The sequence below is a fragment of the Helianthus annuus genome, chromosome 8 (genome assembly GCF_002127325.2).
Source record: "Helianthus annuus cultivar XRQ/B chromosome 8, HanXRQr2.0-SUNRISE, whole genome shotgun sequence".
Lineage (NCBI taxonomy): Eukaryota > Viridiplantae > Streptophyta > Magnoliopsida > Asterales > Asteraceae > Helianthus > Helianthus annuus.
This window is the reverse complement of record NC_035440.2, coordinates 1,275,518-1,294,374: the sequence shown is the minus strand read 5'-3', so window position 1 is coordinate 1,294,374 and position 18,857 is coordinate 1,275,518. Positions and strand designations below refer to the sequence as shown.

The 18,857-nt window shown below is 35.7% G+C and overlaps 3 protein-coding genes and 1 non-coding gene across 4 annotated transcripts; 2 read left to right on the top strand and 2 right to left on the bottom strand.

Annotated features, from left to right (window-relative positions):
- The first annotated feature begins 917 nt into the window (after window positions 1–917).
- On the top strand, window positions 918–4,892 carry LOC110871657 (probable protein phosphatase 2C 14). Its single transcript, XM_022120374.2, has 5 exons — window positions 918–1,291; window positions 2,193–2,363; window positions 3,471–3,641; window positions 4,057–4,236; window positions 4,445–4,892. Exons 1-5 carry the CDS (start codon window positions 1,007–1,009, stop codon window positions 4,733–4,735), a joined length of 1,098 nt encoding a protein of 365 aa, XP_021976066.1. The 5' UTR covers window positions 918–1,006; the 3' UTR covers window positions 4,736–4,892.
- An 844-nt stretch (window positions 4,893–5,736) lies between these two features.
- On the bottom strand, window positions 5,737–11,163 carry LOC110871658 (GDSL esterase/lipase At3g26430). The gene is made up of 5 exons (XM_022120375.2): window positions 10,851–11,163; window positions 7,968–8,177; window positions 7,721–7,890; window positions 6,410–6,680; window positions 5,737–6,256 (listed from the first exon to the last, which is right to left on the bottom strand). Exons 1-5 carry the CDS (start codon window positions 11,086–11,088, stop codon window positions 5,973–5,975), a joined length of 1,173 nt encoding a protein of 390 aa, XP_021976067.1. The 5' UTR covers window positions 11,089–11,163; the 3' UTR covers window positions 5,737–5,972.
- A 2,713-nt stretch (window positions 11,164–13,876) lies between these two features.
- On the bottom strand, window positions 13,877–17,530 carry LOC110870722 (GDSL esterase/lipase At3g26430). The gene is made up of 5 exons (XM_022119892.2): window positions 17,248–17,530; window positions 15,467–15,667; window positions 15,191–15,366; window positions 14,329–14,599; window positions 13,877–14,253 (listed from the first exon to the last, which is right to left on the bottom strand). The coding sequence occupies exons 1-5, from the start codon at window positions 17,498–17,500 to the stop codon at window positions 13,991–13,993; spliced, it is 1,164 nt and encodes a 387-aa protein (XP_021975584.1). The 5' UTR covers window positions 17,501–17,530; the 3' UTR covers window positions 13,877–13,990.
- Window positions 17,531–18,555: 1,025 nt separating this feature from the next.
- TRNAR-ACG lies at window positions 18,556–18,628 on the top strand. Its single transcript has one exon. It is a non-coding gene; the product is annotated as a tRNA-Arg (tRNA).
- Window positions 18,629–18,857: the final 229 nt, after the last annotated feature.

Genomic DNA, 18,857 nt, shown 5'->3' with positions numbered 1-18,857 from the left:
GACTATCCAATCCAGTCCGGTCCAATTCTAAAAATATTGGCATGGTAGATGGATTTGATTGCTTGTATAATAAGAATGTTTTTACTTGTATTATAAGCAAGGCTAAGTTCTATTTTTTTGTAACTGTATGTTAGACAAATATTTTTTCTATGTATGATGACTTAATACATTCTACTACTGGGTCAAAAACATACATAAATTATGTACGTAGATATTTATCATAAAACTTAAAAAGTAATTTATATATAAAGAAAAATATTTAAAAAAAAAAAGATGAATGTAGATCAAGATCAAGATCAAGATCATACATATGAAATACTAAATATATATAAATTTTTTTTTAGGTTTTGTCTCTTTGGTCACTCGGTGTGGAGTAACGCCCCCAACCACCTTAGCTGGGTGGCGCACCTAACACCACATCTCCCTTGTTAAAGAGGGGCGTCATTAAATGACTCGTATTTTAGCTATGCTATTGGTGAGATTTACTGAGTATGATGGCGATGAATCAGATTTTTTTCTCTTTTTCTTGTTTTTTAAGGAATAATGGATTTTAATAATCTTAATTATTAGTTATTGGCCGGCATCGGTCCCAACTTCAAAATAACAGCGGTGATCCCACATTTTCACATATTATAAACTACTAACAGAAAAAGAAAATGTGGATAAAAAAGAAATTAAGATTCTGTTACTAAAGATCTATTGGTTTACAATATATGAAAAAGGTGAAACCATCACTGGTTACTTTTTAAGTTGAAACTGTTACCGGCTAACGGCTAATAGTTGTGTTTATTATTATTAAAAAAAAAAAAAGAAAACACAAACCCACCAAGGGGTAGTATGGTCATTAAAGATTCCACATTGTCGTTACTAGCATAGTCCTAACCTAAAAGTAGCCGTTACAACTCTCACCCCTCTTTATTCTTCTTCTTATTCTTCTTCAAACCCTCATCCACTTTCTCTGTTAATCGCCGGAGGAGACATTCTCCGGCAACCCTTAATCAACCCAATGCCTCCTTGCACCCTCCGGTTCTCCGACACCAACAACGGAGAGCCTCTCTCCATCTTAACACCTTCTTCGAAAAAGCGAAAACGACCACCCATGATTGAGATCCCAAACATTCTTCAAGTAACCGAATCCGCAGCCGCTAAATTCACTTCCAAAAGCTTTGTCACGAAATCCGACGGTGTGGTATCCTCTAGTGGATTCGGTGTTGGTGTTTGTTCTGTTAAAGGTAGGAAGTCGTTCATGGAAGATGCTCATACTATCGTTTCTTCGTCGAATTGCGAAAAGGTACGGTTAATTCGGTTAATATAATTCGATAAAGAGGAACCCGTTAGTAAGAAACTAGACAGAACGAGACAACATTACAAACCGACCTATAAAAGCGACCCACAAATGTAACATTTAATTAGTTTGCCTTTTTTTTATTTTATAATGAAAAATTTTATAAAAGGGTTCGGTTTGGTTTATTCGGTTAATTTGTCGGTTTTCGGTTTGGTTAATTCGGTTAATTTGTCGGTTTTCGGTTTGGTTCGGTTAATAACATATAATGGAGGTTTAAATACATAGATGTATAATACATGTAATGGATGTAAAAATACATGAAATGGGTGTATAAATACATGAAATGGATGTATAAATATATGAAATAAAGGTATAAATACATGAAATGTAGGTATAAAAGCTAGAAATATATGAAAATATAAATGGTTTGGTTAGGTTAATTTCAGTTAACCGATGGTACAAAAAAAACAACCAATAACCAGCTTTCGGTTAATTTCGGTTCGGTTTAGTCGGTTTTCGGTTCGGTTTCGGTCAGTGGCGGAGCTTGACCAAAAGTTTCGAGGGGGTGGAAAGTCATGAGACCCAATTTATATATTGTATAAATATTTAGGCAAAATAATTGGGGGGACAATCCTATATAATTTTAAAATTTTCGGACGAAAAATAGGAAATTTTACACTTCTAACCGAAACATTCGGGGGGCGGGTGCACCCCCCACTTTACACTAAGCTCCGCCATTGGTTTCGGTTAATGGTTCGGTTATTGCTCACGTCTACCAGCTAGTAAGAAACTAGACAAGACGAGACAACATTACGGACCGAACTAGAAAAGCGGTCCCTAAATGAAACTTTTACTTATTATGTAATTGAAGATCAGAAGATTAATGATTCTTTAGCTATGAAATCAGGGATTTTTCGGGGTTTATGACGGACACGGTGGAAGCAAGGCGGCGGAGTACGTATCGAAGAATCTGCACTCGAATGTGTTGGAGATGTTGGAGAAATGTTCCGAGAATGCAACAACTGAAGAAGTTGTTAAAGCTGCATTCATGAAAACAGATGATGAGTTTCTTAAACAGGTTTGGATTTTACTTAAATTTTAGTGTTCTTTGTGTACAAGATAAGTGAACATGTGTCATAGTGTTCTTTGGTATTGTTGATTGTGACAACAATGTTAAAAACATGTTTGATAAGTAAGTCTTTGACCAGGTCTTGTATATATTATAGGTCAAGTTAGTTAAGAGTTGTTCACATGTTTGTTTACCTTTTCAAGGTCTAGACTTGGTCTTACTATCTATCCCATTGACAAAGTCACATTCCAAGGGTTTCAATCTTTTAGTTCCAAGTAGGCAAGTAGGGATGTTCAATGAACCGTTGAAATCAACCGAAACAAGTTGGCCGGTTTGGCTGGTTTGAATTGTATATGGTTTGGGTCATGCTTCGGTTTCACATTAGGGATGAGTGTGGTACTGGTACCCAAAATCGCCAAAAATAGGTACCGGTACCGAAAACCGGTACTTGAAGCTAAAAATCGGTATTTTACAGGTAACGTACCGAACTGCAGGGGCGAAGTTATGAAGGGGTCGGGAGGGGTGCCCGACCCCCTGATCTTTTCGCTCAGTAGTGTTACGTATGTACGTTTCGTATAGAATTTTTTAGGTATATAAGTTTTCGACCCCCCAGTTTTATAAAAAAAAATTAGGTATATACTTTTATGTCCGGTGACTTCCGACCCCCTGCATGGGCGTAGCTTTGAAGGGGCCGGGAGGGGCGCCCGACCCCCCGAACTTTTCGCTCAGTAGTGTTATGTATGTACGTTTCGTATAGAATTTTTAAGATATATACGTTTTCGACCCCCCGGTTTTATAATTTTTAAGGTATAATTTTAGGTTCGGTGACTTCCGACCCCCCGGTCAGAAATCTCAAGCTTCGCCACTGACCCCCTGGTGGAAATGTTCAAAAACCATAATTAGCGGTTTGGGCCAAAAATTTCATTAAAACGGGTCAAAGCGAACTGTAAACGCCCCTAGATGTCTACAATAACGACAGTGACTAATGCTAATCATAATTCACTTTTTTTATAAACTAAATTCACATCAATGAATCAATGGTGAATATGTGAAGTCAAATGGTTGACCTTGAATGTTAATAGTACAAAATATGATTTTTGTGGTGATGACTTGCAGGGATTAGAAAGTGGTGCTTGCTGTGTCACTGCTCTTATTAAGGAAAAGGAGCTTTTCGTCTCGAATTTAGGCGATTGCAGAGCGGTTATATCCAAAAAAGGAAAGGCGGAGTCTTTAACTATGGATCACAAAGCATCACATGATGATGAACGTAAACGGATACAAGATAAGGTATAATCAAGTTTGTGAATATCACTAGAGGTGTCATTTTCAGCTACGGGTTGAAAGTGAGCCGTGTTTTATCCAAACGGTTTGAATAAAAAATAGCTAAACAATGAACGTATCAACCGAGTTATAAGTTGTCCACATTCTATAGTATAGTATAGTATAGTACAGTATAGTACAGTATAGTACAGTATAGTATAGTAAAGTATAGTACAATACAGTACAGTACAGTACAGTATAGTATAGTAATAATACTGTATATTGTAATCATATTGGAGGCATTAGTTATTTGTAAAATGTTAAAAGGTGTTACTGGGTCAACCAATCCTAAACTCGTCCGCTGCAACCCGCATTAAAAAATTGATTCGTTTCAACATGAACCCGTCTCTAGCAAGTTAACCAATAATTGTGTGTGATTCAGGGCGGATATGTAGAGCTTCATCGCGGGACTTGGAGGGTTCATGGTGTACTAGCTGTGTCAAGAAGCATAGGTGATGCTCATTTGAAAGATTGGGTTTTGGGTGAACCCGAGACCAAGATTTTACCGTTGACAGATGATTTAGAGTATCTAATCTTGGCTTCTGATGGATTGTGGGACGAGGTAAGCTAACGATTGCATTGTTTGATACTTTAATTGTATATGCTTTGTCATGGTTTGACCTGCGGTCAAACATGTTTGGTTTCTATTGCTAGAGTGCCTAAGTGATAATTTTAATCCGAGTTAACTGCCATTTTCGTCCTTGTGGTTTGTCCAATTATGCCAGTCCATGCCAAATTTCAAATATGTTTGACCTCAAATGTGTTCTTAGGTTGGAAATCAAGAAGCTATTGATGTTGTGACGCGATGCATGACAAACCTATCTCCAAAAGTGAAAAAAGTTTATAGGGTCAAACGAATGAAACACAGAGAAAATAGCGAAAATGATGAACCACAACACATGGCTAGACGAGTGGTTAAGACCAGTGATCAGAACCAGGACCATGGCTTGACAGCTGATGGGCTTGTGGGTGCTTGCAAGGAGCTTGTGAACCTTGCTGTAAAGAGAGGTAGTTTAGATGATATTACAGTCATGATACTTGACCTTAAATCTTTCCAATAACCCGGTCACCCGGATAAGGGATTGTGTATTGACTGACTTGTACAATTGTGCATTAAGAGTTTTAGATTGCGTTACAATTAGTACTTTATCCATTTTTGCTCTTGGGTGTTGTAGTCTAAGAGCTCTCTATTTTTTTTATCATTGTGAATTCGTGATAGTTGCTTCTGTAGCTTTTCTTATCGAGGACCAATAAGTCCGGTTACTGGTAATCTTGTATTTAACTTTGAATATCTGGTCACTTTTGAGGTCGTTTGTTCTGGTACTACTCCTTAAAACGAGTTGGTGAACTTTGAAGGCATACATATCTTAGAGCATCCGCAATGTAGGGCTATGGACGTCACGTCACAATTGTGTGGTGACGAACAATGAAGCTACATACGCCTCATTGCTTGGGCGGTCCATGGCCTTTGTTATTCCCTTGTTCGTTGTGACGCACGAGCTCACAAGTGCCATGTTTTTAACTAATTAACAACTTATTACCTGTGCTTAAGTGGAAATTTGAATCTTAATGCTCTTTATTTATGAATATAATGTGGAAATTAAAAGGTATTAGATATTTTTCTCTCTCAAAACATAATGAGCAAATTACAAAAATCGTCCTTTATGTATGTCACTTATTGCAAACTGTGTCATTTATCTTCAATAATTATAGAAAACATACTCGATGTTTACAAACCCTTGCAAGTTATGTCCTTTACCCCTAACTCAGTTAATTTTTGGTGGTTAAATCTGACCAAATGGACCCCACATGAGGGTATTTTGGTCATTTTACTCTCATATGGGGTCCATTTGGTCAGATTTAACCACAAAAATACCCTCATGTGGGGTCCATTTGGTCATATTTAACCACAAAAATTAACTGAGTTAGGGCTAAAGGACATAACTTGCAAGGGTTTACAAACATCAAGTACGTTTTCTGTAATTATTAAAGACAAAGGACACAATTTGCAATAAGTGACATACATAAAGGACAATTTTTGTAATTTACTCAAAACAGAATATTTAATGATGTATAAGATATATTTTGGTATAAATCATGAACTGGTTCTTCCCAGCCTTAGCATACTAACACAATGTTGATACACTCTAGATTTCACATGAAACCACAATTGAAATTATTAGAACCGAACCGAACTTAACCGAAACTGCAAACATACACCAAAACGAAACCATACTGCCCGATATTGTTAGCTTATTTGGTTCCAGAGTTTTTAGTTTTGTGGCTTAATCAATGGACTCACAAATAAAATCGACGTAAATCATCCTTTCTATGGCAAGCCATATTTAATGGAACAGGTGGATCAGAGTATGCCCCGTCAGCAATCTGACTATAAATCCATCTGTTAGCCACCTCAGTAAAGTGAATCCCGTCCCAAATGATCCGTGATGACGGGTCTTCACAAGACTTCGCAATCATGATTTCCGTACCGTTCACAATTTTCGTGCTCCCGCACCTCATTGCATTGTTGAAGTTGTACTTTCCACCGTGACCACAACACACTAGAAACGGGTTACCAAATCCTGCAAGTTCAAACTCATTTTGCTTATAAATGGACCAACTTGAGTTAAACTTTTATATAGTTTTAACTTTTGACCCATACTTTGGGCCCGACTGGCGTGGGCTGGAACCCACTAGACTAGGCCCAAAAGTGGGTACCATTTGTATAAACGTACCGAGCTTTTTGGATTGGGCTATGAGTGAATATTTGACTGAATAGATATCTACATAGGTGATTGCAGCCAAATGAAGATCCTTTCGGAGTTGGACTATGGCTTCCTTGAGTTTCCGGTTAAAATACTTTGAAACATCGTTAAATGGGGCGGCACAACCATGTTTATCCACCTGTGCCGCCGTGATCACCTGAGTATCCATGATATAAGGCAAGCAACCAACCGGCCCTGTGTTGTGTATCCAAAATGCTCTACCACCAAGATCGTACACGTTCTGTTTTTCGAGAACGCGTCACTTAATGTTAGTGTGTAATAAAGATAACAATTACGACTTATTTAGTTTTGAATATGCCTGTTGGGGTTTTGTAACGGGCCAAACGAGTAAAATAAAAAGTAAAAAAATAAAATAGTTAGCTAAAAGAAAGTTGTAAAATGAGTTGTCTATGATACCTTTGGGTTATATTTTGAGTAAAGTACACAGATGGTCCTTGTAGTTTGCATTTTGTAATACATTTGGTCCCAACCAACAAATTTTAAGATTTCAGGAGGACCAAGTTATGGACTAAAAGCGTTACAAAGTGCAAACTATAGGGACCATCCATGTACTTTTGCCAAAGTTGGGGACTAAATGCATTACAAAGTACAAACCACCGGGACTGTCCGTTTACGTTTGAAAAGCTGGGGTCAAATCCAAAATTTCGGAAAACCACAAGGACTATCCGTGTACTTTGTTCGTTATATTTGACACTACAGACCCAACATATAACTAAGTATTCATTCTTTGACCCAAAGGCGGACCCACATAGAGTGGGTCGGGGTCCCCAGACCCCAATGTTTTTAAAAAAATTAGTAGATCCGATATATTAAATTTTATAAGGACCCCATTAATATAGTTAGGTGGACGCCATAGAAAGAAAAAGAAAGTTGATGTAGTGGTAAACCTCATCTTTACCAACAAGAGATCATGGGTTCAATCTTTGTAAAGCTTGTTTTTTTTTTTTAAATCTAGTTCAAACCTCGCTCTGACCCGACCAGAATGAGGACCGACCCGAAAATTTTAACGTTTTGTTATGAAAATTTTGAATGCCGGGAAAAATGGACCCCATTGGAATAAAATCCTGGGTCCAACACTGGTTTGACCCAAGCCCTTTACCTAATATATCTTTCCGGATATTTTGCTGTTTGATTTAATTTGAAACACTAAATAGTTAATGAAAAGAATTATAAACTAAACAAAAATGTTTGTGCCCACACATTTATAAAAAGTTACATGTTTTAACCCGTTAAACAATCCGTTGTCCCACACATTCTCACCTTAATAGTAGTTGTAAACTCTGATATAACATTAGGAACATAAGCTTTAACTTGTTCAGTAGACATATTGAGGTCATACCCCGCCGTAAGATCGTTTTGGCCTATATCAAATGTGTACAACGCACTTGAAAACTTGTACTCTTCTGGGAACAGGTCCTTAAAGACGCCTCCTACACCATGGTCGTATTGTATCACATTTAATGCACTATGTACAAGTCATTTATTTTAACTAGTCAAGAATGAGTACCTTTTTGACGGATTATTTGGGCTCTTTTAAAGAAATTGGAGAACTGGGCATACTGAATATCCAAGGAAATTGGGCTAAAACCGCTTTGGAAAATGGTAGTGTTTTGACGTCGTATTGTGGATCCGATAGTTGCAAAATTGGCTCCATGGCTAAAATTTGTACCCATTGAATCCAGAAATGGACTAAGGTAAGGTACTTTTAAACCTTCAGCTGTAAATTGAAACCAAGTATATTAATGTAATTTATAATCTTAAAAAAATATAATAAATGGTCTTAAACTTGTCATATACGCCCCGCTTGCGGGATGCGCATATAATGTATATATGTGTGGGCGCTCGGGGGGCAAAAGTGAAAGTGCACTAATTTTAACGTTATTTTACTAATTTCGTGAAAATAACGTTAAAAGAGGGGGATGGTTAATCATGCATCATGTGGTGGCGTTGATAGCCGAAAGACAAGGGGGTACATGCGCTAATCGGCAGTTGTCTCAATTGCTGAGTGTTATGTGCCTTATGTCCAAGGCTTGATGCAAAACTACTATCGAGCCGGAGGTCTCACTGGAAGCAGCCTCTCTATTCCTACGGAGTAGAGGTAAGGCTGTCTACATCTTACCCTCCTCAGACCCTACCTTAGCTTTGCTATTGGTGTGATTTACTGAGTATGATGATGATGTCTTAAACTTGTCATAAACTTTTGATTCATAAACTTATAGATTATTAGAAATTCGGTTGAGAAATTGACATTTCATGTCGGTTTTTAAATGAGTTTAAGATTGAAATATGGGAATCTCAACTGGTAATTGTTAACCACTTAAGACCGACCATCAACGGGTATACATGATATTCTGGGAATCCAATGAGCAACAAGTAAGTGTTACTTGACGGTATAGACCGGATATCAAACACAATTTTATAATATTGGGTACGCGATTAAGATTCCCAATGCCCGATTTGTTATAAGAACGAATTAATGCTAACCCACACGTTGCGACGGGATGTTGATTTAGAATGTCCTTAGTGTCAATACGTGAGACGCGAAAATTATAAAGTTTATGCAAAACAAAAGGAAAAACAACTCAATATGTAGATAACAAAATGTATTAATAATGCATATCCATTAAAATATTGTATATATCTACTCTTGGTCTTCGAAATTCATTAGATCTTAATCATCCAATAAAATATTGTATATCTCTACTTTTTTTTAACTTCAAATTTCTTACTCCTAACGTCTGTGGGACTTGAACCCAAGACCTTCCTCTCCTAAGGTGTTTAAAGATTTTACCTTTACGAATACTTACGGAGCTTAATTAGGGGCGTAAACAAGTTGAGTTGAGGCCGGGTTGGCCTAAGCTCGAGCTCGGATCGTTTAATTCACGAGAGCATGAGTTCCGTTCCTTTTAAACTATATTTCTAAAGCTCGAGTTTGGCTTGTGATTAATGTTCCAAGCTTGGGTTCACCTTATTTTTTTTATTTATTAATTATCTTATACAAATTTATAGTTATTTATTATTATGATCCTTATACATATTATTTTGTTAAGTGTTGACCGGTTTAGTTAAAATATTTGAGACTTGGCTATAGCCCTTTACTAGTTCAAACTTGTGATTTCAAAAACATACAGCGAGATAAAGAAAGGGAATATATTCATATTTTTCTAAGTGCCCCAAATTCAAATGTGGGCTCGTCTTTGCATGTTTACCAAAGCGATATCAATATACATACATATTAAAAATCTTCATTTCTAAATGATAGTGTTTTGATCGTATAATAGATATTGATGTATATTTAGAAAGGTGACAAGTTAGCCGTTCAAATAAATTTAAACAAATTACATATAAAATGTATCTAAAAAAAGAAGACATGCATTTGGAAATTGGAATCTCTGTGTTTTTAAATGGAAAGAGTAATTACCCTGTACCTTTCAAACATTTTGACGAGTTTTTCTAATAAAAACGTTAGCATTTGGAATCTCTGTATTTTTAAATGGGAAAATTATCATTATACTAAGTCAAAGTTGACCTAGCGTTTTAAAACATAGAAATTGTTTTTTTATGGGAACTATGGATCACTGACGAATCACTGGAGTATCATCGGGCCATCAGCGAAACCACTCGATCATATATGTCTCTACTAGGCATAATGTCTATATACCAATTCAGAAGTAAACCCAATAAATATGGATACTAACCTATTTTTTAAATTAATTACACGAGTATTTGTGGTTTACCTATTTTACCATTTCCATACATATTTTTTTTAAAATTACACCATTGGCACCAACATCTACAAAATGATTCCACCATTAGTACATTCACATGTACTAACCATGTAACCATCAGTGTGATGGACCCGAGTGAGTTCTTCCCTCCACGTCTCAAGTTCGAGAGTTTGAGTGATGGTAGTTTCTCATTGAAGGGTTTAAATTAGGGATCTATTGTGCGAGGGGCTCTCAAGCGCAGACCCAGTTAAGACAATGTATGCTAGACCTCCTGACATTCGCGAATAATTCACACCTTTCAGAAAGAAAAAGAAAAAAAAAACATATACTAACCATGTAAGTATTCTACAACCACATGTCTCCAAATGCACGCGCTAAGCTTTAGCCAGCATCGCAAGCTAAGACTACACTTTCGGTCAAAAGTGCGGGTTAGTCGGCATGCTTTCCTAGCCATCTCAGCCAAAAGTGTAGACTAAAGTCAACATGTCTAATCAGCATGCAAATCTGATGGGGGGTGGTTTTTCGATTGAAGGAACTGAGAGCCAACGGCGGACCCAGTAATTATTCCGTGGGTGTGCAAATGAGGGGTTTAACTATATTTTCAAGGGGTACAGTCGGGTTTTTTTCTTAATAAATAGAGTATATATATTCTGAATATGTACCTATAAAATCGATCAGAAGACGGCCGTCGCAGACGCGGCCCGCAGGAGAACCGAAGAAAGTTTCGCCGTTAGGTGGCCGAGCAGCCGCTTGTCCAAACATGGCCACTAAAGCACCGGTATCGGAGTTAGAATCACCGAAGTTAAATACTGCCGGAAAGTTACACTCCGGCAAAGATAATATCGACACCGGAAGTAATAACAACGTAACATAAACGAGTAGTTTACAGATTGGTTCCATTTCAATAAGTAGAGAAATGTACAAATTTAGAAACAATTAGAGGAGAAGAAGGTTGTGTTTAAACTTGAGTTCTTCATCTTTATAATATAAGAGTTTTATTTTATACTAATAATAATATAAGTTATACTTAATAGTCTATTTGATTATTCAAAAGTCATGCTTGAACAATATGCAAGAAAGATGATATTTTATTTATTATTTTTAAATATATGTACAAAAACGCATTTGAAAAAATAAATTAAAATGTTGATCACGATGTAGTTATTTATAAGCTAAATCCATATATAAAATAATGAAGATGTGACAAGTCAGTCAAATGTTTGACGTTGAATGTTTATAAAAAAATGATTTTTGTGGGGATGATTTGCAGGAATTTGAAAGTGGTACTTGATGTGTTACTGCTCAAAAAAAGGAACTGCTTTTGGTCTCGAATTTAGGCAAGTTAAAAGAGCATGATGATGATGAACGTAAAAGGATACAACTATACAACATTGAATGGCTGCTGTTAATTTTAACTCGTTTACTAGTAAACGAGTTGATTTGGGTAGAGTTTTTGTTAACGTTAAACAGATTAATAATAAAACAAGGGAAAATCACAAAAATATGATTTTTTTATACAACCCTATATCGGTATCTTGTATCTTATGCATAAAAAGTCGCATGATACATATATATATTTTTTTTTACAAATTGCAATGAATCACTTGTCAAATCTAAACTATTTAAACCAAAACCACCAAAGAGCATATGATAACGTTACCAACATACTTTTTTAAATTTGTTTAACCACTGAAACCATGATATCTGGGGACAATAGAATAATATAAAAGACATACTACACGCATTATTAATACATGATAAATAGTGCAATAACAATACATGATAAATGTAGGAACTAGGTTCACTTTTTTATATGGGCATTTTCGTCACGATAAGGGATGCAGGCAACAGCAACAGTCACCACAGACGACGATGCGGCTTGGCAACGCATCTCGCGTTTTTCTTGATCAAAGCATGAGGCGCGGGAACATCAAGGGTTACCGCAAACAGCGATGCGGCCCGCACCGCATCTGTGCACTCAGCAAGTGGGACTGACACCACAGAGCAAGTAGCACCAATGGCAGCCGCCTGTCAGGTCTACGTAAGCGACAGGCTGACGTGGCTTCACCTCCACAACCGACAAGCCTGACACACCTGCAAAGGTGCAGCATGTCGTCAGTCTATCCGTTCACCTCCTCCTTCACTCATCGCCTATAAATACCGACCCCAAACCAGGTTTGAGGTATCTCTTCACGACTCTCTCACTACTACTACTATCATACTTTGCTTTTCAAGCAGACTACTGATTCTCACGTCGGAGAGTGGTAACAAGGAGCACCCCCACCCCATCCTCCTTGTTACGAGTCACGGTTTGTTTCCTTGTGCAGGAGATCAATCGACGGACGATCCAGCCACCGATCCTCGGGAGGAAGAGATTAACCCTTCTTGACGAGACCAGTGAGTTAACCCTGCCCGGTTAACCATTGTTTCATCAGTATGTAATGTTCATTTTTAATTTTGAATTATTGTTGTATAAATAAAATTATATAATTATTGTAATAGTAAAAAATGTATTTAGAAATCCCAACATATATCTTTTAACAAACTAATGGGTATACACGATACCCAACGGGTAATTACCGGACAAATACCCGACCCATTATCATCACTACAAATATGTTAATCCAATGGTAGCATTGATCAATTATCGTGTTCAAAATGTTAGATTTACGCCACCACAGTGTAAGTTTATGTCATTCTAGTTTCAAAATATTTATTAAAAAAACTGTGAGACTAAACGTACACCCTTGTATACTTAACGTATAAAATAGAGAGGTAATGTTACTGATTTAGAAGGCGGGGATGGGTACATAAGGTAAAAACATAGGAAAGGGGATACGTTTAGAACACACGTGCAAAAAAAACTTTATAAGCCACATTAGTGCATAGCTATGTTATTCTAGCACCGAACTATTTTTGAAAATATTAGAAAAGATTATTTTAATTAACAATTAGAAAAAAATAGGAATCACTCTTTCTAAAAACAACTAAACAAGAATGAAAAAAAAAAGTTTTTTCTTTAACAACAATCTTTTTAACATCTTGATACCATCTTACCTCAAATTTGCAATCGTTTTAACTCATTTAAGATATTAAGATACTATACCAGTATATCTTATATATAACGAGTAAATCATATTGGTATATCATATATATATATATAAATAACGGGAAAAGAATATTGCTTTGTATGCACCCGGATTAAAAATAAAGTGACAATGAGCAGAGGCGTAGCTTTGTTGGGGCCGAGAGGTACACTACTAGAAAACTTGGTTTTTTGCTACAAAACTTTTCTAAAGAAACCAACTACTCTCTTCACTCCAAAACAATGGAACAGTTTTATGTCTAGATTTGAACAAGAACGGCAACATAAAGTATAGGGGGTGTTTGTTTCTCTAAAAAAGATCTGTGCAGGCTCTTCTTTTTGCACCGCGCACGGACATTGTCATCGGCAGATTGTTTGTTTTTCCAAACGCATGGCAAACTTACGTATTTGAGTATACCTCAAAGCCTTGTAATTGGGCCACATGGCCCATGTGGATCCCCAGCCCAATTTGGATTTTCATCTTTCTCATTTAACAGCTGATAACAAAAGTTAAATCAGCTGATGTTAACATAGATTCACAGCTAAGTATGTGAATGGATAAATCATGTAGTGTAATTATCAACCATAACCAAAACTTTAAGTAACTTCACTTTTGTAAGGTTTTAAACTGATAACATAAAATAACAAGAAAGGGAAAAATAATATTTTTTTTTACTTCTAATTAGTAATTAATTAACCAACTAACAAAACTCCATCTTAATATTGTTTACGGCAAGCAAATCCTATTGGCGTTGGCGGGTCAGAAAATGACCCGCTAACAATCTGATCAAAGATCCATTTATTGGCTGCTTCGGTGTAGTGCACTCCATCCCAGTTGATCATCACCGTTGGATCATCGCATGCTTTGCCTACTAGGATATCTTCCCCATTGACTTTGACTTTACCACCACAACCTATATTCATATTGTAGTTGTACTTTCCTCCATGGCCACAACAAGTTCTCAATGGATGCACAAACCCTGCATTTTAAAAAAAATGTACTAACTATTTTATGCACATAACGGGTCAAAAAAAAATACATTTACATCGCTTACCATATCGGGTTGCTTTGGTAATGAGTGCATACTTGACTGAGTAAACATCAACATAGGTGATCACGGCCTTAGGTAGATGCTCTCGCAATTGGTCAACGGTTTCTTTTAATTGGTGGTTAAAATACCGAGCGAGTTCATTGTATGGACCCACACATCCGTGTTTGTCCACTTGTCCAGCTGTGATTAGTTGACGGTCCAACACATACGGTAGACATCCAAACGGACCCGTATTGTGTATCCAAAAAGATCTTCCTCCATCATCATATATCTCCTGATCATGAAGAACCATATTTATCAAAATTGGATAAAATAGGTATAGATATCTAAACCACTCGTGATTTGCTCGAGATCAGCTCGCTAAAAGCTTTTATCGAGCTTGAGCCAAATCTTATTTAGAGTTCATTAAGTTAAAGAGCGAGTTTGACTAGGCTCACAAGCCTAAACAAACACCTTATTTATATAATAAATATAATAAATTATCTAATATTTTGAATATACAATTATACAACAAAGGGCCCATATAACAAATATATTAAATATATAACTATTATGAAAATAACTAATTAATATGTACACACATATATAAAATAATTATATAATTAAATCAATATTAAGTAACAAAATGATCGAGCTCGAGCTTTATATACAAAACCCTAAACGAGGATAGCACAAGCGCTATGATCTTATGTTACACAAGTGACGTACTATGTTCGGACCAACATCATATGCAAACAAAATATGTTTACTAGTCAAAAAAATTAATAAATAACTTTGTTTAGTTTGAAAATAAAATTGATACTTTATTAAAAATATATATGTTTTAAAATGTTGTAAAATGTTAAATTTGCTGATACACACACACCTTAATGACGGTCTTGAACTGGCCTACAATATCAGGAACACTTTCCTTAACTTCATCAACTGTCAAGTTTTGAAACAAGCCAGCCGTTAAATCATTTTGCCCAATGTCAAACGTGTACAAACCACGTGCAAAATCTTCCACTTTTGGCGCCATTTTCTTAACTACTCCATCCTCATCTACATCCAATTTTACAAAAAAATATGTTTAACATTTATATATACTACTAATAATAATAATATAAGTTATTTGATATGAGTTAGAGTCGGGAAATGACACCTGTTTTGTCGAGAATGGTTTGGACCCGACGATGAAAGTCACTGAATTGGTACCATTGAACATTTAGCGAAAAGGGACTGACTCCACTTTGATGAAGGGGTCGGATGGTTGAACCAGCCGTGGCGAAATTGGCACCGTGGGTGAAGTTTGAACCAAGTGCGTCTAGGAATGGGCTCAAGAACGGCAACCCCAAGCTTTGTGCTGAAATATTTCAAGAAAAGACGTCAACTTGTATATGACGGTTACAGTTAGCAGACTCATACTTTAACCACTTAAACGGATGTCTCAATTTTTGGAGCCCCGTTTTTAAACGTTAGGATTTTCTTAAATTTTAATAGGTTTGATTTACTTTCTTTTGATTGTTTTTCTATTAGTTTAGACAACTAATTTAAATTTGAAATAGTTAGACGAAAGAGTTACAACTTTTAGTATAAAACAAATAGCAAATTGAATTTAAATAATGTTAAGTATGACACATTAGGAACTTTTTCAAAAAGGTTTGATTTGTTTTCTTTTAATTGTTTTGTATTTATCTAGAAAACTAATTTAATTTGGAAGTAGTTAGACAAAAGAGTTTAAACCATGCTATATAAAATAAAAGCAATTTGTATTTAAACTAGAAGGAATACCCGCGCTACGCTGCGGGGTTTCGGTTGATATCTATTTTGGTTCAGTATACCAATCGAAAGAAATATGCTCAAAAGGATATCGACACATGTTTTACATCGACCAAAAACCATAAAAATAAATTTCAATTGGACACCAGGACGAATTGATTTTAAATTAATTGTAAATGGAAACGTAAATGTTATCTTAAATATAGCTTTAATGAAAACAAACGTAAAACTAAAACACTAAACATAAGAAAACTAAAAAATAAAAATAATAAAGTCCAGAAAAAAATCAAGAAAGAAACAAAAAAGTTAATAGGATAAAAGCACTATCCACATAATTTGCTAATTGGAATTTGCGTTAAAGTGTAGACCAACTGAAAACATACATAAAAATAAGCATGAAAACGAATTATATTTGACACATATTTCTGAAGAAAATTTACGTCGAATCATAAACCAACTTAAATTTATACCGATATGTGCATAAAAATAAACACGTAAGAAAATAGTTACGGCGTGTTGTGACGTGTCGAAACGTAGAGTGACTCGAATTTATAGCATTAAATGAAAACGTATTATATTTTACTCGACGTGTTTCCGAACAAAATTTCGTCAAAACGTAGACCATTTGAACACGTACATAAAAATAAGCATGAAAACATATTATATTTTAACCGGCTCATTTATAGAAAAAAATTACATCAAAACATAAACAAACATAAAATGTACATAATAATAAGCATAAGGAATATATTATATTTGACCCAACTTATTAACGGGAAAAGTATACGTCTAAACGTAAATCAATTTAAATTTATAGAAACGTGTACATAAAAATAAATACGTAAAACTTGATTACAAAATTTGTAGAAAGTTAAGAGGTTGAAATTGTTAACATTGAAAGTTAAGGGGTAAAAGTTTAAAGAGAAATAATAAAGACAAAAAAGAAAAAGTCAAAATGTAAAAAAAAAAAATAAAAAAAAATAAAAAACTAATACTACTGTACATCCCCTTTGAATTTGTAAGGTTATAGAATAATCTAAAGTACGATAAGTTTAGCTAAATAATAATCCATATTAACACCAACACTCTAACCAATAACACTATTAAAATTTACTTTTCTTGGTAATGAAAGTGAAAGTAAGGAATAAAAGGTAGTATGTATACCTATGAAGTCGATAACTAGACGGCCATCACAGTACCGACCAGCCGGACCATGGAAATACGACTCTCCATGGGGTGGCCCGGCCTGTCCAAAGGCCGCGGACCAGCCACCAGTATCCGAATTGGAGTCTCCAAAGTTGAAAATAGCCGGAAAATCACACGGGTGTTTGTTTATACTGGCATTCGCAACTCCATTCAACAACAAATACAACAAAACACCTTCCACGAGAAAATTCCTCCGGCAACAAAACTCCATAACTATTAGAGAAAGTTAAATGGTATGTATGGTATTGAATAAGAGGAGAAATGGGAATAAATAAATATATGAAGAGAATATGAGTCGCTAAAACTGCCCCATGACATGTATAACGTGGGGTTTATCATTTATGCCATTTGCATATGGTAAATTACCAAAATGGGTAGGGAAAAGAGGTGGTCTTGATGGGTGTGAAGTGAAAAGAAGCAAGGTTAAGGGGTATTTATGTCTTTTGACATGTGTGGTATCTCTGAATGGCTCTTTGGCTCCATAACCGTCACTATAACAAATAAATATACCAAGTTTAGGTATAAATGAAACCGTATCCCACTTTTTGTTTCTCAAAAAAATGGGGATGATATATACAATTTTTCTCATATTTATTTTAAGATGTTTTACACATTAATATTTATACAATAGAGAAAACTGTCTGGATAGTCCCTGTGGTTTGCCGTTTTTTCATCTTTAGTCTCCAATTTTCTAAAATTACACCTATAGTCCCCAATTTTTGCAATGAGGCATTTGGTGTTGCACAATCACGTGATCTCATGTGATTGTAAGAACCTTTGTTATAAACTATCATGTGATGATCACGCTAGCTTATCCATTTGGCAAACCTTGAATTATTCGGACAACCTAGTTTTGTGTCTTTAACCATAACCATAATGAAATCCATTTGCCAAACCTTATATTATATCAACCGGTCAAGATGGCGGTTTGAAGGGATCTGAAAGTTGAGTCTCGTATGGCATGACTAAAGCTACAATGGATCCCGCAACTACCTTACGGAATCTGCTAAGCAAACAACGCTTATTAGTCTCGTCATAGGGGAGGGCGTTTCTTGTATGACCACATTAAAGGGTGAGAGTAGATGATTAAGATCTTCTATAAATGAAGTCTCCGAGATGAGTTAAGACTTAAGAGTTATGTTAAATGCAAAGTAAGTGAGATATAATTGAATACCTATTCTCTAACGAGAGAAAGTGATATTTATTGTCTTGATTGTCACCAATCTCGAGAGCTAAAAGGATAGAGTTAAACTAACTAACAAAAATGACTCTGTGGCCCAATGGATAAGGCGCTGGTCTACGAAACCAGAGATTCTGGGTTCGATCCCCAGCAGAGTCGTTAATTTTTACTTAAATCCTTGTGAATTTCGGACAAAAAAAGGTTGTGTTGTGTAAAAGAATAATAGCCTTTATCCTTAACTTTTTTTTATCAGTGTTTCTTCAAAATAGAAGAGGGCTATGTTCTCACATTGTGATTTGCAATGGAGTTCTACTGTAAGCATGAGAGTTTAAGTTTGGAACCCTAAACATAAACGTTATATACAAAAAAACTAAAATTAAATATCTAG